Below are 25,490 nucleotides of genomic sequence, written 5' to 3'. Positions count from 1 at the left end.
CAGCTAACTCAGACTGGGTATAGGGATGGTGACATTCTTGGTTTATAAGGCTCAGCTGTGCATTAGATAAAACTGGCAAACCCTCGGGGAGTACAGGCTAAGTTTTTTTTAGTGCATGTATATATAGGCTATTAGTTTAATGAATTAATTCATTTATGTCTTACAAATGCCTAATGCAGGAATAACAATTGTAACAAATCTTCATTTCTTTAATAGAGGCTGACATTTTAAAGTGAACATAAAACTAACAAAAGTCACTGATCTGTAATAATAACATTGATATGTCAACATTATACAAACAAAATGTACTTACTTTATGGACAACTTATTAGATACATTTGAAAAATGCACTTGCTGGATGCTTATGCATGGAAATGGAATTCAGTGAGCATGTACTGATATCAAAATGTTTTTACTGATCCATTAGGAGTCTTTTACAAGTGTTAATTTTAAACAATGCTTCCATTATTAATAGAATTATTTTGCTATTTGATCGGTATATGTTAAGTGATCTGGCTATTAAAATAGAATTAAATACATTAGAAAAATATTTATAACTTTGTGTGGAAATTGGATTCTACTATTAACTATTTAAAGCTATTAATATCATAATACTTTTCCAGACATTGTCCAAAACAGTTGTTTGGAACATGTCTGTGAATGCTATAGTGGGCCTAATGTCTGATGTTTCTAGATTACTGTATTTGAAAATGCTGTAACAGTTTTCATTCTTCGCTGGAAACCTGCAATTATGTTTCATGAGAACGTATTCAAGACTTGTAGGTATAAATTACTGCCTGATTCATACAATTATTTTGTTTGTAGTTTATACAGTAGTGATGAGGAGGAAGAAGAGATTGAAATGTTTGATCATGATTATGATGGTCCACAACCAAAGTCTTGTAAACGCCAGTTAAGTAAAACCCGATGGACACGTGAAGAGGTATGTCAAGATTAGCTGAATTTGATGCAGCTTTTTTTTTAACACCTATAAACTAAAAGTGTCATCAAATTAACTAAACTAAAAATTGTTCGACACATATAAGTTATACTAAAGTCCTTTGATTTAGCATAAAATCTTGAAGTAACTGAAAATAGTATTTTGCTGATGAAAAAAAATGTAATTCTGATACTTATTAGTGCAGTCTAAACTATTGCTATCTTGACCTATTCAAAAGTCTTGCAGCTTCAACTTGGGATTTTATTTATTGTGTGTATATACACAATGAATACAAAACATTCATTTTTTTTAAAGGATGAAAAGCTGAAGAAATTAGTTGAACAACATGGAACAGAAGACTGGAAAGTGATTGCTAATTTCCTTCCTGTAAGAACTATTTTCTGTGTTATTTATGTATAATTCAAGATGCTAGTTTAACTTAAAGTAAATATATATTATATGTACTGATTTTCTGAAAATGAATTGTATGTCCTTGTTTTTGAAAATTGATATAACTACATATATAAATGTTAAGCATGTACAGATAAGTGCATGAGCAAATTATAGTGATCTTTTTAAAATAATAAATCCAATTGCTTAACACACTCCCATCACCTGTAAAAGACCATGTTTGAAATGATGCATGACAAAAGGGTTTACTTTATAATACCCAATTGAATAGATTTTCTTGTTGCAATGCTGTTACAGTACTCTTCCAGAATGTTGTGTGTTGAGTTTAAAAAATATATTTTTCAACTATTATACAGAGGTACAAAATCTTTAGGTCGCTCAGAACTATAAGATAAGCCATACGTATTTGATGACCCTTGAATAGGTTATTTAATTTCTGGATTATTTAATTTCACTTTCACCAACAGAATGTCTTACCACCAAACACCTGGTAAACTATCTGACACCTGACTTGCTGCAGCTGTTCCATTAAGATTATATGTAGTTTTATGAAGTCAAGAACTGTGAAAAATGAACTATGAGCAAACAGTATGGTATGCAACACAAAATGTTGACAAAATACCATAGTCTGTATTTGTTTAATAGAATAATCTCTCGGCTATGGGAAAGTGATATGTCAAAGGCTTTTGAACTTGATAAGTTCTTTCCCTTGTTATCTTATACATTTACATGCTTGAAAAGTGAAATGCAGAAATGAAACTTGTCTGCTTAGTATTGCATTGAATTAAAGCCACAAAGTGTTGTACATTCTCTTGAAAACTCTTTAAAACATTAGAATTAGTTCCTGTATTCCTTTACAAATCTAGAACCGGACCGATGTGCAGTGCCAACACCGATGGCAAAAAGTTCTAAACCCTGAACTTATTAAAGGCCCTTGGACAAAAGAAGAGGATCAAAGGGTAGGGTCATTTATTGAAAGATTTAGTACTTAGAAGTGTGTTGTTTTTTTTTGACTTGGTACTTGACCCAAAGAACCCAACAGTGATCAGAAACTCACCACTCAGCTGAGAGAAATGCCAAATAATGCCTGGACATGTGCATTGTATAGCAGTGTATGCAGAGGCCTTAATAGTAGGTAGCCTGCTTGCTTGTTCAGTCTGGATGTTGTGCAAATAGAACATAAAAAAGGGAGAAAAATAACTTGGAAAATAGTGTGAGAGAGGTAAACCAACCAGAAAGCCTTTCTTAACTAGGTTGCTTAGATATTATGATGCAAATAATATATAAAATAATAGCAATGTTTTAATAGGCTTAGAATGTGATAACTGTCTAGTGATTTTTAAAAATAAATTGTGGTTAGTTGTCCTTTACAACCAATATTGACCTTTGAGGGCGTACAATGCAGATTCACTAGGATCATACCAGGGCTTAAAGGGTTAAATTATGAGGTCAGGTTGCATAAACTTGGCTTGTATTCCCTTAAGTTTAGAAAGTTGAAGGGTGATCTAATTGAGGTGTTTAAAATGATAAAGGGATTCGATAGAGTAGATACAGAGAAGCTCTTTCCTCTGGTGGGAGAATCCAGAACAAGAGGGCATTTATTGAAAGGTTTAGTACTTAGAAGTGTTGTTTTTTTGACTTGGCACTTGACCTAAAGAACCTGTTCTGGATTGAAATCAGGAAGCAGTTTTTCACACAAAGGATAGTGGAAATCTAGAACTCTGCCCCACAAGGCTGTGGATGCTGGGTCAATTGAAATCTTCAAGACTGAGATCGACAGATTTTTTGTTAGGTAAGGGTATCGAGGGATATGGAGCAAAGACAGTAAATGGAGTTGAGGTACAGATCAGCTATGATTTAACTGAATGATGGAACAGGCTTGAGGGGCTGAATGGCCTGTAACAGTTCCTATGTTCCTAATGTCACTAGGTGTAATACAGAACCATTTTTAAAAGGACACCCAGTCAATAGAACATTGGAGCAATTATGGTGTATATTAGAGGTTTTTGCATTCTCAGGAATAAATTCCGTTAATGTATTGAGGGTACCATATCCAATATTTCTTATTCCTTTTTCCATGCTTTATTTATATGTAAAATGTATTAAGTTTTGGACATGTAAGATCTTCTTTCTTTTGGTGAACAATAATAAATTATTAAAGAATGCACAATGTTTCTGATAACTTAAAAATTCTGAATTTACTTCTTAACTATTTTAAGATAAAGTCCATTATTTGGAATAATGTTAAAATCCACATAACTTGGATATTGTATTTTTAAAATTCAACTTTTTATTGTAGGTAATAGAACTTGTTCAGAAATATGGCCCAAAGCGCTGGTCTGTTATTGCAAAGCACTTAAAAGGCAGAATAGGAAAACAGTGCCGGGAACGGTGGCATAATCACCTGAATCCTGAAGTGAAAAAAACTTCCTGGACTGAGGAAGAAGACCGAATTATATATCAAGCACATAAAAAACTTGGAAATAGATGGGCAGAAATAGCAAAGCTACTTCCTGGAAGGTAAGCTGTGTTGAAGAAATAAATGTTTAAGCCTGATCTGCAGAAAATATCATAGAATCATAGAATCATAGAAGTTACAACATGGAAACAGGCCCTTCGGCCCAACATGTCCATGTCGCCCAGTTTATACCACTAAGCTAGTCCCAATTGCCTGCACTTGGCCCATATCCCTCGATACCCATCTTCCCCATGTAACTGTCCAAATGCTTTTTAAAAGACAAAATTGTACCCGCCTCTACTACTGCCTCTGGCAGCTCGTTCCAGACACTCACCACCCTTTGAGTGAAAAAATTGCCCCTCTGGATCCTTTTGTATCTCTCCCCTCTCACCTTAAATCTGTGCCCCCTCGTTATAGACTCCCCTACCTTTGGGAAAAGATTTTGACTATCGACCTTATCTATGCCCCTCATTATTTTATAGACTTCTATAAGATCACCCCTTAACCTCCTACTCTCCAGGGAATAAAGTCCCAGTCTGTCTAACCTCTCCCTGTAAGTCAAACCATCAAGTCCCGGTAGCATCCTAGTAAATCTTTTCTGCACTCTTTCTAGTTTAATAATATCATTTCTATAATAGGGTGACCAGAACTGTACACAGTACTCCAAGTGTGGCCTCACCAATGCCCTGTACAACTTCAACAAGACATCCCAACTCCTGCATTCAATGTTCTGACCAATGAAACCAAGCATGCTGAATGCCTTCTTCACCACCCTATCCACCTGTGACTCCACTTTCAAGGAGCTATGAATCTGTACTCCTAGATCTCTTTGTTCTATAACTCTCCCCAACGCCCTACCATTAACGGAGTAGGTCCTGGCCCGATTCGATCTACCAAAATGCATCACCTCACATTTATCTAAATTAAACTCCATCTGCCATTCATCGGCCCACTGGCCCAATTTATCAAGATCCCGTTGCAATCCTAGATAACCTTCTTCACTGTCCACAATGCCACCAATCTTGGTGTCATCTGCAAACTTACTAACCATGCCTCCTAAATTCTCATCCAAATCATTAATATAAATTACAAATAACAGCGGACCCAGCACCGATCCCTGAGGCACACCGCTGGACACAGGCATCCAGTTTGAAAAACAACCCTCGACAACCACCCTCTGTCTTCTGTCGTCAAGCCAATTTTGTATCCAATTGGCTACCTCACCTTGGATCCCATGAGATTTAACCTTATGTAACAACCTACCATGCGGTACCTTGTCAAATGCTTTGCTGAAGTCCATGTAGACCACGTCTACTGCACAGCCCTCATCTATCTTCTTGGTTACCCCTTCAAAAAACTCAATCAAATTCGTGAGACATGATTTTCCTCTCACAAAACCATGCTGACTGTTCCTAATTAGTCCCTGCCTCTCCAAATGCCTGTAGATTCTGTCCCTCAGAATACCCTCTAACAACTTACCCACTACAGATGTCAGGCTCACTGGTCTGTAGTTCCCAGGCTTTTCCCTGCCGCCCTTCTTAAACAAAGGCACAACATTTGCTACCCTCCAATCTTCAGGCACCTCACCTGTAGAGGTGGATGATTCAAATATCTCTGCTAGGGGACCCGCAATTTCCTCCCTAACCTCCCATAACGTCCTGGGATACATTTCATCAGGTCCCGGAGATTTATCTACCTTGATGCGCGTTAAGACTTCCAGCACCTCCCTCTCTGTAATATGTACACTCCTCAAGACATCACTATTTGTTTCCCCAAGTTCCCTAACATCCATGCCTTTCTCAACCGTAAATACCGATGTGAAATATTCATTCAGGATCTCACCCATCTCTTGTGGTTCCGCACATAGATGACCTTGTTGATCCTTAAGAGGCCCTACTCTCTCCCTAGTTACCCTTTTGCCCTTTATGTATTTGTAGAAGCTCTTTGGATTCACCTTTGCCTGATCTGCCAAAGCAATCTCATATCCCCTTTTTGCCCTCCTGATTTCTCTCTTAACTCTACTCCGGCAATCTCTATACTCTTCAAGGGATCCACTTGATCCCAGCTGCCTATGCATGTCATATGCCTCCTTCTTATTTTTGACTAGTGTAAAGTCTGCTGGACCCCATAAAAATTAGTCCTGTAGTAAATTATCCGATTGTAGTATCAAAACTTTAATAATCATAGAATTGTTACAGCACAGAAGGAGGCCATTCGGCCCGTTGAGCCCATGCCGGCTCTTCGTAAGAGCAATCTAGTTAGTCCCATTCCCCCATTCTTTCCCCGTAGCCCTGCAAATTTTTCTCCTTCAAGTATTTATTCAATTCCTTTTTAAAAACCATGATTGAACTTGCTTCCATCACCCTTTCAGGCAGCGCGTTCCAGATCATAACTGCTCACTGCATAAAAAAGTTTTTCCTGATATCGCCTGTGGTTCTTTTGCCAATCACTTAAATCTGTGTCCTCTGTTTCTCAACCCATCCGCCAAGGAGAACAGTTTCTCTTTATTTATCTTATCTAAACCCTTCATGATTTTGAACACTTCTATCAAATTTCCTCTTAGCCTTTTCTGCTCTAAGAAGAACAATCCCAGCTTCTCCAGTCTCTCCACATAACTGAAGTCCCTGATCCCTGGAACCATTCTAGTAAATCTTTTCTGCACCCTCTCCAAGGCCTTCACATCCTTCCTAAAGTGCAGTGCCCAGATTTGGACACAATACTCCAGCTGTGGCCGAACCAATGTTTTATAAAGGTTTGACTTAACTTCCTTGCTTTTGTACTCTATGCCTCTATTTATAAAGCCCAGGATCATGTATGCTTTTTTAACTGCTTTCTCAACATGTCCTGCCATCTTCAAAGATTTGTGCACATATACCCCCAGGTTTCATTGTTCCTGCACCCCCTTTAGAATTGTACCATTTAGTTTATATTGCCTCTCCTCCTTCCTGCCAAAATATATCATTTCACACTTCTCTGCATTAAATTTCATCTGCCCTGTGTCCGCCCATTCCACCAGCTTGCCTGTGACCTCTTGAAGCCTATTACTATCTTCCTCACTGTTTACTACATTTCCAAGTTTTGCATCATCTGCAAATTTTGAAATTGTGCTCTGAGCAAGAGTGATTAAATGGCATAAAGGATGATGGTGCAAGGCAAAGGGGGTGATAATGAGACAAGTAAAGAAACCATAGATAGGTCTAGAGGAGCTGTAAATGGCAACAGCAGAACCATTACCAAAGCCAATAAATTGTTGAATTGTATAGCCAAACGGAGTCAGAGGATGCTATGATCAAATTGTATGGAGCTCTGGTCAGACCGTACCTTGAATACTCTGCCCATTCTAGTCACTGGGACAAAAAGGGGACAGATAAGCACTGGAGGCAGCACAGAGAAGATATATGAGGTTGATCCCTAATCTAAAGATCTGAGCTATGAGGAAAGACAGTAGTGGAGGCAAAAAAACATTTAAGAACCAATTAGATGCTGTGTGGAGGAACTTTTAGGGTCTTTTTGGATGGATGAACCAAAGTGCACTGAATGGCTTTTCTCACATTATCTTGTGAAATTCGTAGTTATTGTTAAATATTGCTTTCATACTACACAATATACGCGGTACAGTTTTATTAGGGATTGAGCTTTACAGTGTAGGCAGTGGACCTTGTTGACGAGGTCTAATAAGTGGTAATAGCATTAGGGCGCACTTTTGCAGTTGTCCGTTTCATCAATATCTGGGATTTGGTTGCCACAGTTTTGAGTTTCCTTATTTAATGGGGTAATGTGCACCATCATCATGGTCTTTGTGTTCTACAGAAAATGTTAGCAACATGCTAGTCAGCCTTTAGAAATGGGAACAAGATTTTAAAGAATTTCTCTTGATTCAACATGAGTACATTACAACAGTGACTACACTTCATTGGCTGTAAAGCTCTTTGGGACATCCTGAGGTCATGAAAAGCACTGTATAAATGCAGGTCTTTCTTTTCTTTTATGAGCTTTATATCTGGGCTAATTTCCGTAACGTCTCAATTCCCATTGTCTGATGTACAGGTGCCGCTTGCCGCCACTTCAGTGGGTTGTTAGAAGGATCAGTACAGCTATGATTAGAATTTTGACTGTTAACATAGAAATTACAACATGGAAACAGGCTGTTTGGCCCACCAGTCTGTGTTGGTGTTTATCCTCCACATGAACATATTTACAGTCGCAAACAAATATGTCTAGCTAAAAAAGATTTCAGTCTCTGAGTGAGTACTATGGGTAGATGAGTAACGAAGAACTGTTATACTGTATCCCTCTGATACACTGCTTTCTGGCTACCACTGCTAGTTAAAGGGGATGGCCTATTTTTGCCGTAAGTTGTTTGTCCACAATCTATACAACAGCCAAAGAATTCTGATTTCTAAGCAACTTTTCTTTTCTCTAGTTTAATTCTTTTTCCATGAATTGTTGATTTATATGTGTTTTTAAAAATTATCTCTGTGTAGGACTGATAACGCTATCAAGAACCATTGGAATTCCACAATGCGTCGTAAAGTAGAGCAAGAGGGCTATCTGCAGGAGTCTCCTAAAACTAGCCAGCCAACGGTGACCACAAACTTTCAAAAAAATAACCATATTATGGGTTTTGCCCATACTCCTCCATCCGCCCAGTTGCCAACTACCCAACCCCAAGTAAATGGTGACTATGCATACTTTCACATTCCTGACCCACAAGAGGTAAGATGTTAGGATTTTTCTTCCTTCTAGTAAATTTATGGCTTTTGCATGCCAATCCTAACTGTGCTATAAGACCATAAGAGATAGGAGCAGGAGTAGGCCATTCGGCCCCTCGAGCCTGCTCCGCCATTTAATGAGATCATGGCTGATCTGATATTTACCTCAACTCCACTTTCGCGCCTTTTCCCCATATCCTTTGACTCCCTTGCTGATCAAAAATTTGTCTAACTCAGCCTTGAATGTATTCAATGACTCAGCCTCCACAGCTTTCTGGGGTAAAGAATTCCAAAGAATCACGACCCTCTGGGAGAAGAAATTCCTCCTCATTTCCGTCTTAAACAGGCGACCCCTTATTCTGAGACTATGCCCCCTAGTTTTAGATTCCCCCATGAGGGGTAACATCCTCTCAGCATCTATCCTATCGAGTCCCCTCAGAATCTTGTATGTTTCAATAAGATCTCCTCTCATTCTTCTAAACTCCAATGTGTATAGACCCAACCTGTTCAATCTTTCCTCATAAGACAACCCTTCCATACCCGGAATCAACCTAGTGAACCTTCTCTGAACTGCCTCCAATGCAAGTATGCTGTAGTATGTATATCTGTCTATTAATTTTGAACGGTTAATGGAAGAAAAGCTATTCAGTAACTTTTTCATGAATGTGGCTTTGTATTCCAACTGGTATTTCTGCTTTTCATTATAGTTGCTTTTTCTGCATAAATTTTAAAAATGCTACATATTGCAAACAGTGAGATTTTATAGGCATTTATGAGTGCAATGTGTTTATAAATAGCTGAATATTATTACAAACTGCAGTTATTTTTCTTAATAAATTATTGGGGATTGTAGCTGTTTCAGATTTATTCATATTTCATGCTATTTGTACTATAATACATCTAAACATAATACAGAAAAATACCAACAGCTCTTGCAGTATTGATTCTTTTGTAATTTTGCTCAGATTTCCAATCAGATGCCCTATCCAGTAGCTCTACATGTGAACATGGCCAACATTCCCCAACCAGGCACTGCAGCTATTCAAGTAAGTTGAATTTGTTTTCTTCCTGATCACTTTTATGTGCGCTACAAAGACCACTGTTCTTCAAGGTTAGTTTTAAATTCAATAAATGCATCCTTTAGGAAATACAATATGTGATCAAAATTTTGATTTTGGAAGAAATGTATCCTCTCTATATTAGGAGCTAGTCATTACCATTTATCCACAAGCAAGTTCGTTAATAGTTGGTTTTGACCTTCATGGTTGCCTTGGCCTCAGCTGTGGTAGCTGAAGTCTGGAAGTCTTAATCAGTGTAACATTATATTTAAAATCATACCCTTTGATCTCTTCTTTCTTTTCCCTCAACTCTTAATTTCAGAGGCACTATAATGATGAAGATCCTGAAAAAGAGAAAAGAATAAAGGAATTAGAGTTGCTACTAATGTCGACTGAAAATGAACTGAGAGGGCAGCAGGCATTACCAGTAAGAATGTCACTGTGCGGCTTGGATAAAGGGCTAGCAGCTTCACCCCAGTGCTCTTTTCTTTTCATCTCTACCTTTTAAAGGCTCTATATTAATTTCAAATCTATCATGCCCAAAAATAAATTTTAAAACTGAAATCTCTACAAGACAATTGTAGAGTAATAATGGGTGCACTTTCTGTTTATTGACTTAAATACATCTATTTCATTTCCATAAATCTTAAATATCACCATACCAATAAATACATGTAATACTGATTTGCTGAAGTGATATATATTTTTTTCCTCACCGTATCATACCCAATAAAATGACTTTTAACTTGCTGAAAAAAATAATCTAGAGCCCACTTCCAAATCTGTCTTTTGCTTTCTATGGCTTTGTTCTTTTTTGCATTGCATTTCATCGCTTGCACACATTAATTTTTAAAGTGCATGTTTTGACTGTTTACTTCAATGTTCTTTTTAAACTGTGCATTATTTTCATGGCTGGTTATATTAACCCATTTTGTCTAAATTATTAGCAGATAGTGATGCATGACAAAAACTCTTGCTGGCTTTTCACTCATTTCCGTAACGTATGAGCAGTATTTCAGTTGTAAAAGCAACAGTACTGGTTTTGGTTTTACTGTATGTGGTAAAAGCCAGATATACCCAAGTGGAAATAAATGGCCAGCATACTCAGGGTTTTTGAGGGGGAATTGTTGGTACGGTGGGTTTGCATGAAAAATAACCTGCATGATAATTTATGTAACTGTACTAATAGTTTACATTTAGAAACTATATAAACCTGATTTTATTTTAAAAGTTTACCATTTCTTCCATCACCTGACTACATATTAAGCTTATCTCTAATTTCTCCTCTATTTTCTGACAATTTTGATTTGCGCACCTCTGTGTTGCGTTGGTGTGAGCTGTAGCATCAAAAAGGGTTAGCTGCAGTAATTTACTGCTACAAAAGCAACTCTAACTCAACATTCTAAAATGGCCTGCACTAGAATTTTAACCAGCACAGGAAAAAAGCCACATAGAACACACAACTCCACAAACTTAGTTATGTTGTCCTAAAGTTTTCCTTGATTAGGCAGAAGCCATGGCCCATTACTCAACTGCTTTATTCATTAATAACGACATTTAAACCTTGGTTACAATATTTTAATTACCTGCAATTTTTTTGTTGAGGGAAAAAAAAAGACAAGAGTATGTACAGCGAATATGTGTTCTAATTTAGACAACAGCAGGGCAATATTTTGTGTAGAGCAGGAAAAGCTCTTTACATAGGGTTTCAAATGTAATTTACCAGAATGATGCAACTGCTAAAATGCTTAAGCTAATATCTAATTCAAACTTGTGCAATCTAATTGCTAACTTCCTTTACGTTCTCTCTTCCTTTTCTGCAGACTCAAGCAGCAGACTACTCTGGTTGGAACGGTACTGTAGTCATTGATAATGCAGGAGCTCACAACAGCAGTGTGGCCATTACTTGCCTGGGAGAACATCGACAGCCCGCACATCCACCTCACATGGATCACGGTTGCTTGCCAGAAGAAAGTGCATCACCAGCAAGATGCATGATTCATCCTAATGGAATACTCTCACCCTTGAGAAATGTTCCAAATTCTGAATACACAGAAACACTTCAACTCATAGATTCAGTGAGTGACTTTCAGTTTTTGTGTCTTTGGTTAAAGTCAGATACATATGACTGCTGTTTTTATATAGAATTGGCATCTGATTTCTTAAATTTAGTTGGCTGTTGTAAGGTGGGCTCTGGAATTATGGGTAATAGATTAGTCAGTATCATACGGTGAAAAAAATACATAGTATTATCAAAATATTTCATCACTACAGTTAAATATGGCGCTAATATGGCGCATGATGTGAAATTCAAGATTGTTACTCATGACAGGTCCGTGCAGGTAAAAACTATCGTTGCAACTTTCAGCTTCGGCAGGATCGTAAAACAGGCAATATCAGATCGGCTGCCCGTTATACACCTCATTGGAAAGGAAAATCGGGTGGGCTATAGAACAGGCAGCAGATTCGATGTAGTCCATTTTACAACCCCACCGAAGTGGAAAGTTCTGCCCTATGAGTTAGACATTTCAGTATCTTGAATCAAGTTACATTGTTAAATCATACAATAGGTTTGATTTTTTTTTTTTAAATAAATTGAATACAATCTTTGATTTCTGATGAATTTTCATGCATTCATAATCAACAGGTAAGATTGACAGAAACTGTAAAGTGGTTTGGGAGAAACAAATTTATATGCAACTCATTGCTTTTAGTTATAGATCTTACTGTCTGAAAATCTTGGAGGAAGCGAGAATTTTAAACGTGTTTTAAAAACTGACTTAAAGTACAAGTAGTTGAAAAAGTGGTATTCCCAGCAAACGTTACTATGGCTTTGAAAGCTATAGCATATAGCATTTAGTTACACAGGTGGCACTGTTCGCCGTTTATAGATTCGTGCCTCCCAAATTGTTTCAGGATCCATCTACATGGGGTGATCTCAGCAGTTTCGACTTCCTCGAAGGGGAAGACAGCACACCTAGCAAAAATGTTACAGCCAAAATCACGCAGCTTCAGCACAAAGAGAGCAGCGTTTGCCAGTGTGAAGGACATACTAACACAAGCCTAAGCAAAAGTATGGTGTGTCAGGGCTCCCCTGCTTCGCTCAGCTCACCCTCTCCTTCAAAGTTCAGCACTCCACCAACTATCCTTCGCCGCAAAAAGAGAGGGCATCCCAACCACTCAACCAGTGGTGATAGTAATTGCTCCACACTAGCTGACTTCAGCTGCTCTACTCCCAAGCGTGCCCATGTCAAAGGTCTGCCCTTCTCTCCCTCGCAGGTAGATGAACAGTAATCAACAGATATTACTAATACTGCAACAGACATGAAATGGTTAACAATTTAGAAACTAATTCTACGGAACAAATGACTAATCACTTTTGTACTCACTGATTTGACTATGTATTTTTAACCCACTCACTACTGTCCCTCTGACCACTCTTCTCAGATCAGCACAATGCTAATTAGTTATGCTTTCATTTTTGTGCACTTAAATACCAACTTTTCTCATTGAGTTTTCTAGAATATGTTTGGCTTTTCTTTTACATTTTGTATTCAGTTTAGTCAAAAAGTTGTGTTTCCCGTAACCAAGACTTGGACTCGTCTCTAATCTCCCAGATACAAAGATTTCCTATATTGCAATTTCAACACAATCTTTTGGCGTCTTGATACTTTTAACTTGTATCCTTTTGGCTGAAGTATCCTGAGACTGTAATTTTAAATGTTATTATTGAGCTTATTAAAAAGCATGTCCCTGAGATCACATGGCAGAAGCATGCTGGAATGCCTGGCTTACCATCAAAGTTTCTGGGTTGGGCTATTGGGGGCAGCCCTTCCACCTGCCCCAAACATGACCAATAACATATTGGATTCATGCTCCCTGGATCTTCACTGGGACTCAGTGTATGCTTGGTGCAGGTACGCTTGGTGAGAGCAGGCGTACTGGCTGACCCAGGGGCTGATGTCGCGAGCACCTGGGGGTTTAGGCTGGGATCATGGTTGGATCCATAAAGATTTGGAAACAATTGGTTTTAATTTTTAACTCGGCCCCTTTGCAAATTAGGCAACTTTCTCCCTTACCCCAGAAAATTTACGAGGGTTAGCAGTGAATGTTCCAACAGCACGATGCCGGCATAAATGTAGTAACTTACACTGGTCCACAGATTTTCAGGGACCACGGTTTTTTCCTCTTGGTTTTAACAAAAAGACGATGGATATTCAGGAGTGAAATGCTTCCAAAAATATTTTATTGATTGATTAAATTCTAACGTTTTGCAATACTTTATTAATTTCTTCCTGTTTCAAACTTTTTATTAAATCCTCTGGAAGTCATCGTATTATGTTACTGGAAACAGAACTTTTTTTTCTTGGGTGTTATTTTGTGATGCGTGATTGCATCTACCAGTAATTTTAATTGTTTCAAATGCACAAATGAGAATAATTTCTGTTGGAGGTTCACTTTTACCCTAATCTGTGTAGATGCTGCTTTACACTTTAGTTTTTGGTTGAATTCAGTTCAATCTAATGGCTCTTTTTCCTTTCAGTTTTTAAATACATCTGCAAATGACCATCTAGAAATGGAATCTCCTGCATTAACTTCTACTCCAGTGTGCAATCAAAAGGTCATTGTAACAACTCCACTACATCGTGACCAAACACCTAAGCTTCAAAAAGAAAATGATGCGTCAGTATGCTTCTGTTCCTTGTTAATTTTTGTTTGCTTTTTTCATAACATTAATTAATTAATAAAGAAAACAACTCATTTAAGGATTTGCCTTATTTGTGATAGATTTGCAGTGGCTTTTGTTAGAATATAGCATAGTCATTTGTTGAGGAAATTGTCTTTTTGTCATAACTTAACTTCAGAATGTTTGTGTTTTATATGTTTACAAATATTTTAAGAAAAAATGTCCAATTGAATTCAAAGTAAGCTTTCATTTCATAGTTAATGGATCGAAATGTTTAGCTGTGTGGTCAAAGTGTTTTGAAAGAATATACACAAATATCACTATAGTCACATTGCAAGATACTATTTTAACTTGTATTTGTCCCCCCTAACGTGATCATTGAGGCAGACAGTTTGGGCATTGGCTTTCTTTTATTATGCACTGCAACTGTGGCTTCCCACCAGGCAACTTTGCAGTCTTGCTTATTCCATCAGTAGGAGCTGTAAAATGGAATATAGGCACTTACTCAGAGTTGAGTATGTGTCACTTCATGCTGCTTTTGTGCACCTTGCAGGAGTCAGGTCAAAATCAGCATTTGCAGAGGTCTAGGACCAGGAAGTTCGTGTATTCCCTTTGACAGAGAAGGGTGTAGCTGCAGGGGAGTTTAAAAGGGATGTGTTAACATGTTGAAATTTTTAAAAATGTAGTAATTTAGCTGCTGTTATTTGATCAGTTTCAGAACTCCAAACATCAGACGATCAATATTGGAAGGCTCACCTAGAACACCTACACCCTTTAAAAATGCACTTGCTGCCCAAGAAATCAAATATGGACCTTTGAAGATGCTGGTAAGGATGTCTAGCTGATGGTTCATCGCTGTATAAAGATCAATTTGAAACTGATGTATAGAAAGATTTTGATAATGTCTCATTTCCTTACATCGTAAGACACCATCTCATCTTGCAGAAGATATTCAAGATGTAATTAAACAAGAAGCTGATGAAACTGCAATTCTAAATTGTCTTCATGAAAATGGGCAACCACTTTTAAAGAAAATTAAACAGGAAGTAAGTGCTTTGCTTTCTCTATAACAGGTCTGATCCACAAGCAGCGAGTCTTGTACGGTCAGCAGAAAGCCTTCAGGGCAAGATTTAGGAGATTACATTTTATTGAGATAGAACATATGCTAGAGATTAAAAGAACTATCGTATACTTGCACCGTCTCTTTTGTTCTCCAAATCTCCCCCTATCCTTAACTTATTGGACAAATGTAAGGAATCTTACAACACCAGGTTATAGTCCAACAATTTTATTTTAAAATCACTCACTCACCTGACGAAGGGGATAATCTCCGAAAGCTTGTGATTTTAAAATAAAATTGTTGGACTATAACCTGGTGTTGTAAGATTCCTTACATTTGTCCACCCCAGTCCATCACCGGCATCTCCACATCATAACTTATTGGAGGCAGGAATAAAAGTCTGGAAATTACTATAAGTATTGCTATTATACAAACGCTTAACATGCTCATATCAATTTTCTCTCTGCTATTTAAATGGACGTCTTAACCTGTTTATTTTAAATGAGTTAACAACTCCATTAAAATAGTGGGGAGAGGAATTTATCTGAGCATTCGTACGACAACATCGCTCACAGTAATTTCCAGATTGTGTTTTTATTCTTCAATTACAGCACACACGCATTATACCTGTGTGGTTAATAATACAATATTGAGCCATTACTTCACCAATATTATATTTTTTGAAAAGTAGAATTGAGATTTCTAATCATGACAATTCTTGAATTTTCACAATTTATCAATCAAGGAGGAGAATAGCAAGGAAAGTTTGACGGCTTTAACCCAGTCATTTTCAGTTCTTTTTTGCCACGGGGTCCAGACAAAATTCAGGAATGGTACTAGAAATGTTTTTGAATATTGATTTAGTGCCAACCTTTGCTTTGTGCCAACAAAAGTAGATTTTCCCTGCATACCATGGTAATTTTGCACTAGCATCAGTACTGACTCAATGGAGCAAATAACATTTTGTCTGTGTGTGTATGGAGAAGACCTTCATTCAGAGAATGAGGATCATTATATCGTGATAATTGTGTACTTTTTCTTTGTAGTTCAAGATGTTTTTTCTAACTTTCCTAGCAGTATAGTTCAATAATTTATATATTAATTTCAGGTGGAATCTCCCGATAAGAAAATGAGAAAATTCTTTACATTGGCACCATGGGAAAGGGAACACTTGAATACTCAGCTTTTCTCACAGGGTCCTTTGGAAGAAGTACCTGTATGTGTGCTAAACCTTTCTATACTCGTCTTATGTTCTTTTTCAACCACCTTAGTCAATAAGATAGCAGTTCATGCCCAAATACTGTGCATTGTCAGCTGTTTTGAAATTGAAGTGAGGAAAGATGGAGCTTATCAGTTTTACCCTCTCGTGTTTCTGGAAAATAATCCCAAATCTCCATGTATAAACCGTTATAGCATCATATTTGATTCTTCAGGAAGAAGAATGGGAATAATTCAGGCTGTGGGCTTGTATGGAACTAACACCAACAGCCCTCATCGACTAGCCTATAGCAGGTATTTTAATAGTGGGATAGTGCAAGCCAACTACATTAGTCCTATTTTCACTCATATTTCTTATTTGACGATTTGAATTTAGAGGGCCTGAAGATTTGGAAAGTGCTGTTTTTAGCACTGTTGCCTCCTTGGTGAACAAATCGTCTGAGCTCCACAAAATGAATGTAGGTTGCTGCCTCACCAAGATTTCCCCCCCCCCCCCCCCCCCCCCACCATGAACACACCCCCAACTGGACCTAACTTGATGCTGGCCGGGTCGGCCTCTGGGCTGCCCGACCTTGCCTCAAGACAATGAACTGCAGTGGGGAGCCCATTTGGCGCCTGGAGTCCAACGGCCGTATGGTAATGATGGCCCCCAAAATGGACTGGGCCTCCCATCAACACTATCGACCAGCCAGCCAGTGCGCTCCGTCTGATAGATGGAATCTACCCAAAGGGTTCTTTCTGCTTCATTACTGGATTACCCTGAATAAAAGATATAAGGAGCAATTTTTAACCCTGCGCGCATGGCAGAATCCAAACGGGCGGGTAGTTAAAAATCTTCCAATATCCTGCTCCTTTCCCGCAGTCTTCCATTTTGACCTGCAGTTCTACACAGACGCAAAGGACACCCGCCAGAAACCGGCAGGGTCCTTCTTTAAACATGCAGATCAGGCTCTGATGAGGTCATTGGGGCATGACTGATATTTTAACTATTGGCTTGAGCGGGGAAGTTGTGTGGTTTTCCTGCCAGGTGAACCCAGAGGGAAGAAGAGGCTTAAACAGGTCATTTATTTAACTTTAAAAAAAAAAGAAAATTCCTTGTGGGACCAGAAGGAGCCAGCTGCTGATTCTTGCTGGTTTTAGGCAGGTAACTGACTGGGGGCATTGCAGATGAGGCCCGGGAGTTAAAATCGCCCAAGCCATCTGTTGTCGTGGCCGAGATGGTTTGCAGCCTGAATCAGGCCCTGCCTACCTGATTCCCAAGTTAAAATTGGGACTACAGTGAAGGATGCATAGATGCTATTTATATGACTTTGACAAAATCTTGCTACCGTATGTCAATTGAATGTAGATTTTTTAAAAAGCATAAAAAACAAAAGCATGGAGCAGATTATTCACTAACCATCTGACAAATTAGTACTCAGAATTCCTCAAGTTAGATGGAATTTGACAAATAAGGAGTGTATTTATTATAACTACAACAAATGTTCGCTACAGCAAAAGAAAGTATCAGTTTTGAGGGCAACCTCAACATCCTCCAAAACCACATGTAAATGCCCAAGAACAACATTTTTGAACAACTATTTTGACATTGAATTATTTTGATCCTATTAATCAGTTCTTCAACCCATGCAAACCAGAGGAAAGGGTGGAAGGTCTTAAGTTAGAAATTACTGTTGGCAATAATAGCAGGCTAACTCTTAAAACATTTATGTGACATTCCTGTGTCCACTTTTAATGGAAGAGTTCACCTCAGGTAAACCCGTTATATTAAACCAGTTAATATCTCTTAAAATAGTGAACAGAGGAATGTCATACAAGACATCTGCCGTTAAGCCTCTAATATCAAAATGTCAAATGCATCAGTGTTTAACTATGTCATAGATTGCCTGGATTACCATCATATGATCTTTGAAAGTAAAGTTTCTTTATCCCCATCCCCAAAGAAAAATTGTTGAAAAGATTATATAATTCTTGGGGACTCCAATTCTTGGCTGGGCGAGGCAGTAAAAAGTAACACAATGATTGAATATTGAAACTGAAGAAGAAAGAAGGGAGAGTAAAATGTTTTTAAGTGCGTAATTAAAGGTAAGAAATAAAAGTGTAAATGTTTTAATTGCTTAGTTGAATATAGTTCAAAAAGGGAAATTGGCTCAGTGGCAGGAAGCAAAGGGTAATGGTCGATGGGTGTATTTGTGACTGGGATGCTATTTCCAGTGGGGTTCCACAGGGCTCAGTACTAGGTCCCTTGCTTTTCGTGGTATATATTAATGCTTTAGACTTAAATACAGGGGGCATGATTAAGAAGTTTGCAGATGATACAAAAATTGGTGTGGTTGATAGTGAGGAGGAAAGTTGTAGACTGCAGGAAGATATCAGTGGGCAGAAAAGTGGCAAATGGAATTCAATCCGGAGAAGTGTGGGGTAATGCATTTGGGGAGGGCAAATGAGGCAAGGGAATACACAACAAATGGGAGGATACTGAGAGGTGTAGAGGAAGTGAGGGAACCTTGGAGTCCATGTCCACAGATCCCTGAAGCTGGCAGGACAGGTAGATAAGGTGGTTAAGAAGGCAAATGGGATACTTTCCTTTATTAGCCGAGGCATAGACTATAGGAGCAGGGAGGTTATGCTGGAACTGTATAAAACACTAGTTAAGCCACAGCTTGAGTACTGCATACAGTTCTGGTCACCACATTTTAGGAAAGAGTGATTGCACTAGAGAGGATACAGAGGAGATTTACGAGGATGTTACTAGGACTGGAGAATTTTAGCTATGAGGAAAGATTGGATAGGCTGGGGTTGTTTTCTTGGGAACAGAGGAGGCTGAGGGGTGATTTAATTGAAGTATATAAAATTATGAGGGGCCTAGATAGAGTGGACAGGAAGGACCTATTTCCCTTAGCAGAGATGTCAACAACCAAGGGGCATAGATTTAAAGTAATTGGTAGAAGGTTTAGAGGGAAGCGGAGGAAAAGTTTTTTCACCCAGAGGGTGGTAGGGGTCTGGAACTCACTGCCTGAAAAGGTGGTTGAGGCAGAAACCCTCATCACATTTAAAAGGTACTTGGATATACACTTGAAGTGCCATAACCTACAAGGCTACGGACCAAGTGCTGGAAAGTGGGATTAGGCTGGATAGCTCTACTTCGACCAACACAGACACGATGGGCCGAATGGCCTCCTTCTGTGCCATAAATTTTCTATGTTTCTATAAGTCAAACACATACTGCACCTTCAAAGTCCCTAATTTCTCTCCAAAAGAATTTTCATTATTTTGGATAGTTGTTGCTTTGTTCAGCTGTTCACTGTTATTAAGCAGGTGTTCTTTATGACTGGTCTTGCTATCGGACCAGAACATTGTGCATTGCTGTAGAGTGCTGGATACAGGCTCCCATTTTCCCCACTCTTCTGAGCTTCCGATCTCTTATGCAGAAAGGTACTGATTGGTGACTGGTCATCTCTTCATGGAGTGATTGAACATTACCATCAGTGTACTGTTGTTCCCTCCTGGAAACAGCCAAGAGTAGCTTAAAGTCCAATTTGCTGTCTTGGCCACAGAAAGTGGCCAGAGATGGAGAAGACCTTCAAGAGCAATAGAAAAGGTTGTTTGTCCTCATAACAAGGTAAATGACCCTTAAAAAGAGTGGTTGTGTGGTGTGGTATTTACTTAAACACACAGAAAGTACAGAGGAGAGTGTGTTGATAGTACATTGATCCACATCTGCATGATGATTTTTTGATACTAGTGTGCTTTTCTTTTAAGTTGCCAGTTGAATATCAGGCATTTTGCCTCAGAGTGGAAAGGAAGATCAAAGTTACCCTGGGTTGCTTTCATGGACCTTGTAGTGCAACCATAGACTAGGAGAATACAATTTTAGGAGGCTGCTGGCAGAACCGTAGGTTGTGAATGCCATGACGACCCATAGCTCATGGAGAAGCCTGGGAGCAGGTTAGCTGGCAACTATTGCAGCAGTTGATAGCACATGCCTAAGACGATAGAGAGGGGAAAAGGAAGAAAATTACCTTTTTAAAAATACACTGCAGTATAAATGGAAACTGATTTTGATCACATTCTTCATTCTAGATGCAAAATCTCCTGACTAGTTCTGTACTAATGATGCCTGTATCAGAGAAGACAGATGATATTCTTAACAAAGCATTTACGGTACAAATGAGCAGGCAAATGGGCAGTCCTTTGCAGGTATGTATAAAAAGTTATGCTACAAAGATTAGACGACAGAACTGAGCTTTGCAAACCTATGGAATGGAATTTGTTGGTTTTCTGATTCAATGTGTAATATAAATAGGTGCATTGGGGGTGAAATTCAACTTGGGCAGAGGCACAAAACTGATGTTTGCGGATCATCCACCCATTATACATCCTGCCCGATTTTCCTTTCCATTGAATTCAGTGGAAAGGAAAATTGGCGGGGTTTATAACGGGTAGCCGATCCACTGTCGCCTGTTTTGTTCCTATGCTGAAGTTGAATTTCACCCCATCATCTTTTAATTGTGCAGTTTGATTGTATTTACTCACTTCTTACAGAGGATGTGAGGGGAAATAAACAATTATAGTTTATCCATGAACGTCTTATAGCTAAGACCATCATCGTCATTTTATGCTGAGGTTAAGCTCAAAGTATCATTTTTATATTAGGTTTTCATGCATAAGTTTGCAAAGTTTAAATTCACTTTTAAATATTGTTATGAATCAAAAGTTCATATTGCATAATTACTGTAAAACTTGCATTTAAAATCAATGTTCAGAGCCTAAAACGTGTTTGCATTTGCCTATCTGGGTGCGTTCACTCTTGGCTCACAGTGTTAGATCTTGGTTTTTATTCTTGCAGAAACCAAAATGAAGGTTTTCAATTTTTGCAGTGTAAAGACTTAAAATTTGGCAAATAACTGGTGTTAAATCGGGAGGGTGGTGGCCACTCTTTGAATCTGCATTGTTGTCCTATCCATTTTTTTTTACACATGCTTTTGGAAAATAGTAAAAACAAAATTCTTTGTTAGAATCTGAAAAATCCAATGCTCATTTAGCTTTTTTTTGCTGCTTGTATGCTTATTAAAGTAAGCAATTGAACTGCTGAGAAACACCAGATTTTCTCTGCACGTACTAATTAACAGCATCTAGCTCTTGTCGTTAAGGAATTATATGGTACAGCATCAGGTTCCCTCATGCTGCCTCAATGAATCTCAACGCATAAAATACTCCATTTTCCATTGTGAGAATGCTAAAATATGAGAATCTTGTGCTGTGAATTTTCATTCATTGGAGACTGAATTGAGACTGACCGAACTTCATTTAACAGAACACAAATTTCATTTTGCCTGGGCTGGATTCAAACCCAAGTCCCAGGAGTTTTTTATAAACTGTTCCAACCCACTACACCATCCATTCCATCAAAACCTGTTCTGTGTAGACATGCAAGGGATGATTTTACGTATGTGCGCTACCAGTGTCCACAATTTTAAAGGATAGAAAATCATGGGGAATGTGCCTGTGATTTCCCAATATGCACGCCCGGTAGCAAAGCTCTGCGCTAGCAGCAAGCATTTAGAAAATTGGCTCTAATTTTTTTTAAAGCTTTCATTAACTCCTAATGTTCCAAAACATATGCATGTAATAAATTGGCCACTGAAACTGATGTAAAAAAAAAAGTTTGCAAACATAAAACAAAATATTAATTATATCATAGGGCTTTACCTGAAGAGGTGGGAATGGCCTCCAACTCCTCACTTCTTGGGCCTGTAAGATTATTTATTTACTTACTGACTGGAATTTTCACTTCCATTTTCTTAGCATGACATATGCTATTAATTGCTTTAGTAGAATGTTTATATTAAAGATGTAATTCTGAAAATAGTAGATTAGTCACTGGAGATGAAATTGGTCAACACCAGTAGCACAAAATGGGCTGGCATTGACTTCAGTGCAAATAAAACTCAGGCGTGGTGTAAAGCAGGCTGCTGATTTGCTATCAACCCATTTTGCCCTACTGGCATTAACTAATTTTGCTCCCACTGTGTGAATAGAAAATTATTGTCAGAATACTCAACTATAATAATACTTAGGTTTTAAGTGAATGCAACTCAATCTTATCTGGTCCATACATGAATTTTAGTTCAACTTAACTTAAGGGCAAGAGAGAAGCACAGTAGTAAATAAATCTATAGAGTTTTTACGGAGAAATGAAAACAAAGAATTAATTTCACCAGTTCAAGGCAATTAGCCCCAAGAGTACTCCAAATGTTGATCTATTTTGGGGTGGGGAAAGAATGATGATGATGTAATTATTGTGTACATTCTGTACTTGAATGTGAAATACTGGCAGCTGGACTCGTGTAATATATTTTCAGGTATCCCAGCTGGATTTGAGAAGTCCCTGGACCTGGAACCCTGGTTAGCTGAAACTCTGTTCCTAGCACTCCATAGAGCCAGTAAGAGATTCATAATAGGAACAATTAGATATTTAATTGTTCTTTTTATTTAAATACATTTATATTTTTTCTTTTTTGTTAAATGTGAATTGTTTTTGTGCAAAATATATAAAGTAAATACTTTGAGGTGGCATTATTTACCAAAATATACCTTTTTACAGAATTAGAAAGTTTAGTCACCTAATGCAAAATCTAGGTAACTACAATGGGACGAATCTAACTTTTCCCTGTATCTGCTAGTAGCCCATAGTGGAGTCTTGAACAGCAGGTTTTAGGCAAAGGATTTAATTGTTTGCTTTTCAAATTGCAATGTAACTTCTGTGTCTTTTCTTGCAGTTTGCTAATACCTGGGAGGCTGTGGCTTGTGGGAAAACTGAAGATCAACTTATTGTAACTGAACAAGCACGCAAATACATGAACACCTTTTCTACCAGAACATTAGTCATGTAATCTTTTCCAACTAAGCATTAAGAAGTTTTGAAACACTTATTGTTGAGTCATGATCAACATTTCTTCTCATGAAGTTTCCATTGATGGATGTAGAGCAATGTTGTGTTACGATAATTCAGAATGGAACAAAATGCATTCTTCACTAAGCACACTTCTGTTGAGTTTGTCAGACTAGAGTGGTTGTATTTTACCAACCAAAAAGACAAGTATCACATTTACCTACATTACAAGATGCTTGAAGTTACAAAAATGACTCCTTGTATTTAAAAAAAAATTGAATAACTATTTTCAGTTGTGGAGAACAGACTGGAACATATCAGTATTTCTTTTGTATTTGGTGGTGGACAAAGCAATTGGTCTCTCTTTGCAAGTACTTCAAGACTGATTGTTGTAATTTAAACATGTAAGTTAATAAATTAAATGAAATGCACTGTTGACAAAATAGAGGTATAGCATTACTACAAACCAAATTAGATGAAAAAAATCAAGCTTTCGAAGATATAAATTTGACTGGGTTTGAAGTATTGTTTTTGTTTGATTTTTTTTTGGTCTGGTTTTGAGCCATATATATTATATATACATATATATTATATATGTGCATGTGTGTGTTTGTGTGTAGCTTGCATAATACTGATACTGTATGTAAAAAAAAAGTTTTATGTATGAAAAATGTATATTTTATTCAGTAAGTTAATTTTGTAAATGCCAAATGGATAATGTGTTGTGCTGCTAAAGACTTTAGCATGTAGACATGCTGCATGAAATGGGCAGTAGAGTTATGAGAGAAAATGGTGTTAGCTGATCAACAATGCACTGGTAGCTAGTATTTTTTTTAAACCTAGCATTTACAAACACAAACTTTTGGGAAGTGAAAAGTTTTGCCTTATTGTGACAAAACGAATATGATGCACCTTTTGTATTTTGGGAGAACACTGATGTATTCACTAAATTTTTTACTTTTGTCCCATTAATTTCATATTTAACTCAAGGCACTCTGGCCCAGATATATTTTGATTTCATTGAACAACTCGTGCAAGAAGTCTTGGCTTCATTCTACTGCCATATCAAACGCCTCTGGTATACATGTACTGAACACTTAGTTTTAAAACAAAAATAGGTGATTGTCAAAATGTGCTGCCTTAATATCAGCTTGGTGCAAATCAACTGCACCTACGTTTTGATTACTATTGTATATCAACTGCCATGTACATAAAATAAAGTGTGTTTTTCTACTTAGAAGATTTGTGTTTCACTTTATTTTGGAAAGAATTGTTTACTTCTGATAATGTTGCAAAAATTATAACTTCTAAATTGTATTGCTTTTATGTGTCTGTACCGTGACTTAGATTAGGACGTTTATTATTCTGAAGTCACTCCTTTTTTGTATTGTTTTTGTATACCATTGGGAACATGCTAGTATCAGCAATAATTTGATTTAGCAATACTTATTTTTAGGGTAATTTTCCACAATTTTGAGATAATGTTGCAAATAACATCTGAACATAATTACTAAAGAAGGATAGTGCAATGATTAGATACAGAGAATATTGCACGGGTACTCATAATTGCATACGAGACAACTTTTAACCAATAAGGGAGCTGACTGCCCAACAAATTTAAAGCCCAGAAAATTATTTGCTTCCGAATCTCTGATTGGCAGGATGTGACCAGTGGTGCTCCCCAAGGATCTGTACTGGGGCCTCAGCTTTTTGCCATATATATTGGATGAAGGAATAGAGTGTTGTATATTCAAGTTTACAGATGACATTAAGTTAGGCACAAAGTTGTGTGGATGGGTGCAGAAAGTTGTAGGAACATAGGAGTAGGCCATTCAGCCCCTCGAGCCCGCTCTGCCATTTGATAAGATCATGGCTGATCTGTGATCTAACTCCATATACCTGCCTTTGGCCCATATCCTTTAATACATTTGGTTGGTAAGAAGCTATCCCCAACCAGCGGAAATAGTTTCTCTTTTTCCACCCTATCTGTTCCCATTAACATCTTATAAACTTTGATCAGATCACCCCTTAACCTTCTAAACTCCAGAGAA

The 25,490-nt window shown here is 37.8% G+C and overlaps 1 protein-coding gene across 11 annotated transcripts in view; it reads left to right on the top strand.

The window, feature by feature from the left end:
* Nucleotides 1–24,679, top strand: part of myb (v-myb avian myeloblastosis viral oncogene homolog) — a 32,065-nt gene extending 7,386 nt beyond the window's left edge. For 3 of the 11 annotated variants that reach the window (XM_067984833.1, XM_067984834.1, XM_067984838.1), the window contains exons 2-16: nt 826–943; nt 1,256–1,327; nt 2,218–2,310; nt 3,651–3,871; nt 8,294–8,525; nt 9,487–9,567; nt 9,902–10,006; nt 11,403–11,657; nt 12,496–12,858; nt 14,123–14,262; nt 14,979–15,093; nt 15,193–15,312; nt 16,435–16,542; nt 20,628–20,744; nt 23,327–24,679. In XM_067984833.1, coding sequence (XP_067840934.1) covers nt 826–943; nt 1,256–1,327; nt 2,218–2,310; nt 3,651–3,871; nt 8,294–8,525; nt 9,487–9,567; nt 9,902–10,006; nt 11,403–11,657; nt 12,496–12,858; nt 14,123–14,262; nt 14,979–15,093; nt 15,193–15,312; nt 16,435–16,542; nt 20,628–20,744; nt 23,327–23,440 — 2,254 coding nt within the window. In that variant the 3' untranslated portion in view covers nt 23,441–24,679. Of the gene's footprint in view, nt 1–825; nt 944–1,255; nt 1,328–2,217; nt 2,311–3,650; nt 3,872–8,293; nt 8,526–9,486; nt 9,568–9,901; nt 10,007–11,402; nt 11,658–12,495; nt 12,859–14,122; nt 14,263–14,978; nt 15,094–15,192; nt 15,313–16,434; nt 16,543–20,627; nt 20,745–22,248; nt 22,301–22,909; nt 22,991–23,326 lie in introns of those variants that run through there. The other 8 variants (XM_067984842.1, XM_067984843.1, XM_067984835.1 and 5 more) reach the window with 7 other exon arrangements.
* The last annotated feature ends 811 nt before the right edge of the window (nt 24,680–25,490 follow it).

Source organism: Heptranchias perlo, chromosome 5, assembly GCF_035084215.1.
Source record: "Heptranchias perlo isolate sHepPer1 chromosome 5, sHepPer1.hap1, whole genome shotgun sequence".
NCBI lineage: Eukaryota > Metazoa > Chordata > Chondrichthyes > Hexanchiformes > Hexanchidae > Heptranchias > Heptranchias perlo.
The sequence above is the reverse complement of the archived record's forward strand: the minus strand, read 5'-3'. Positions and strand labels throughout refer to the sequence as shown.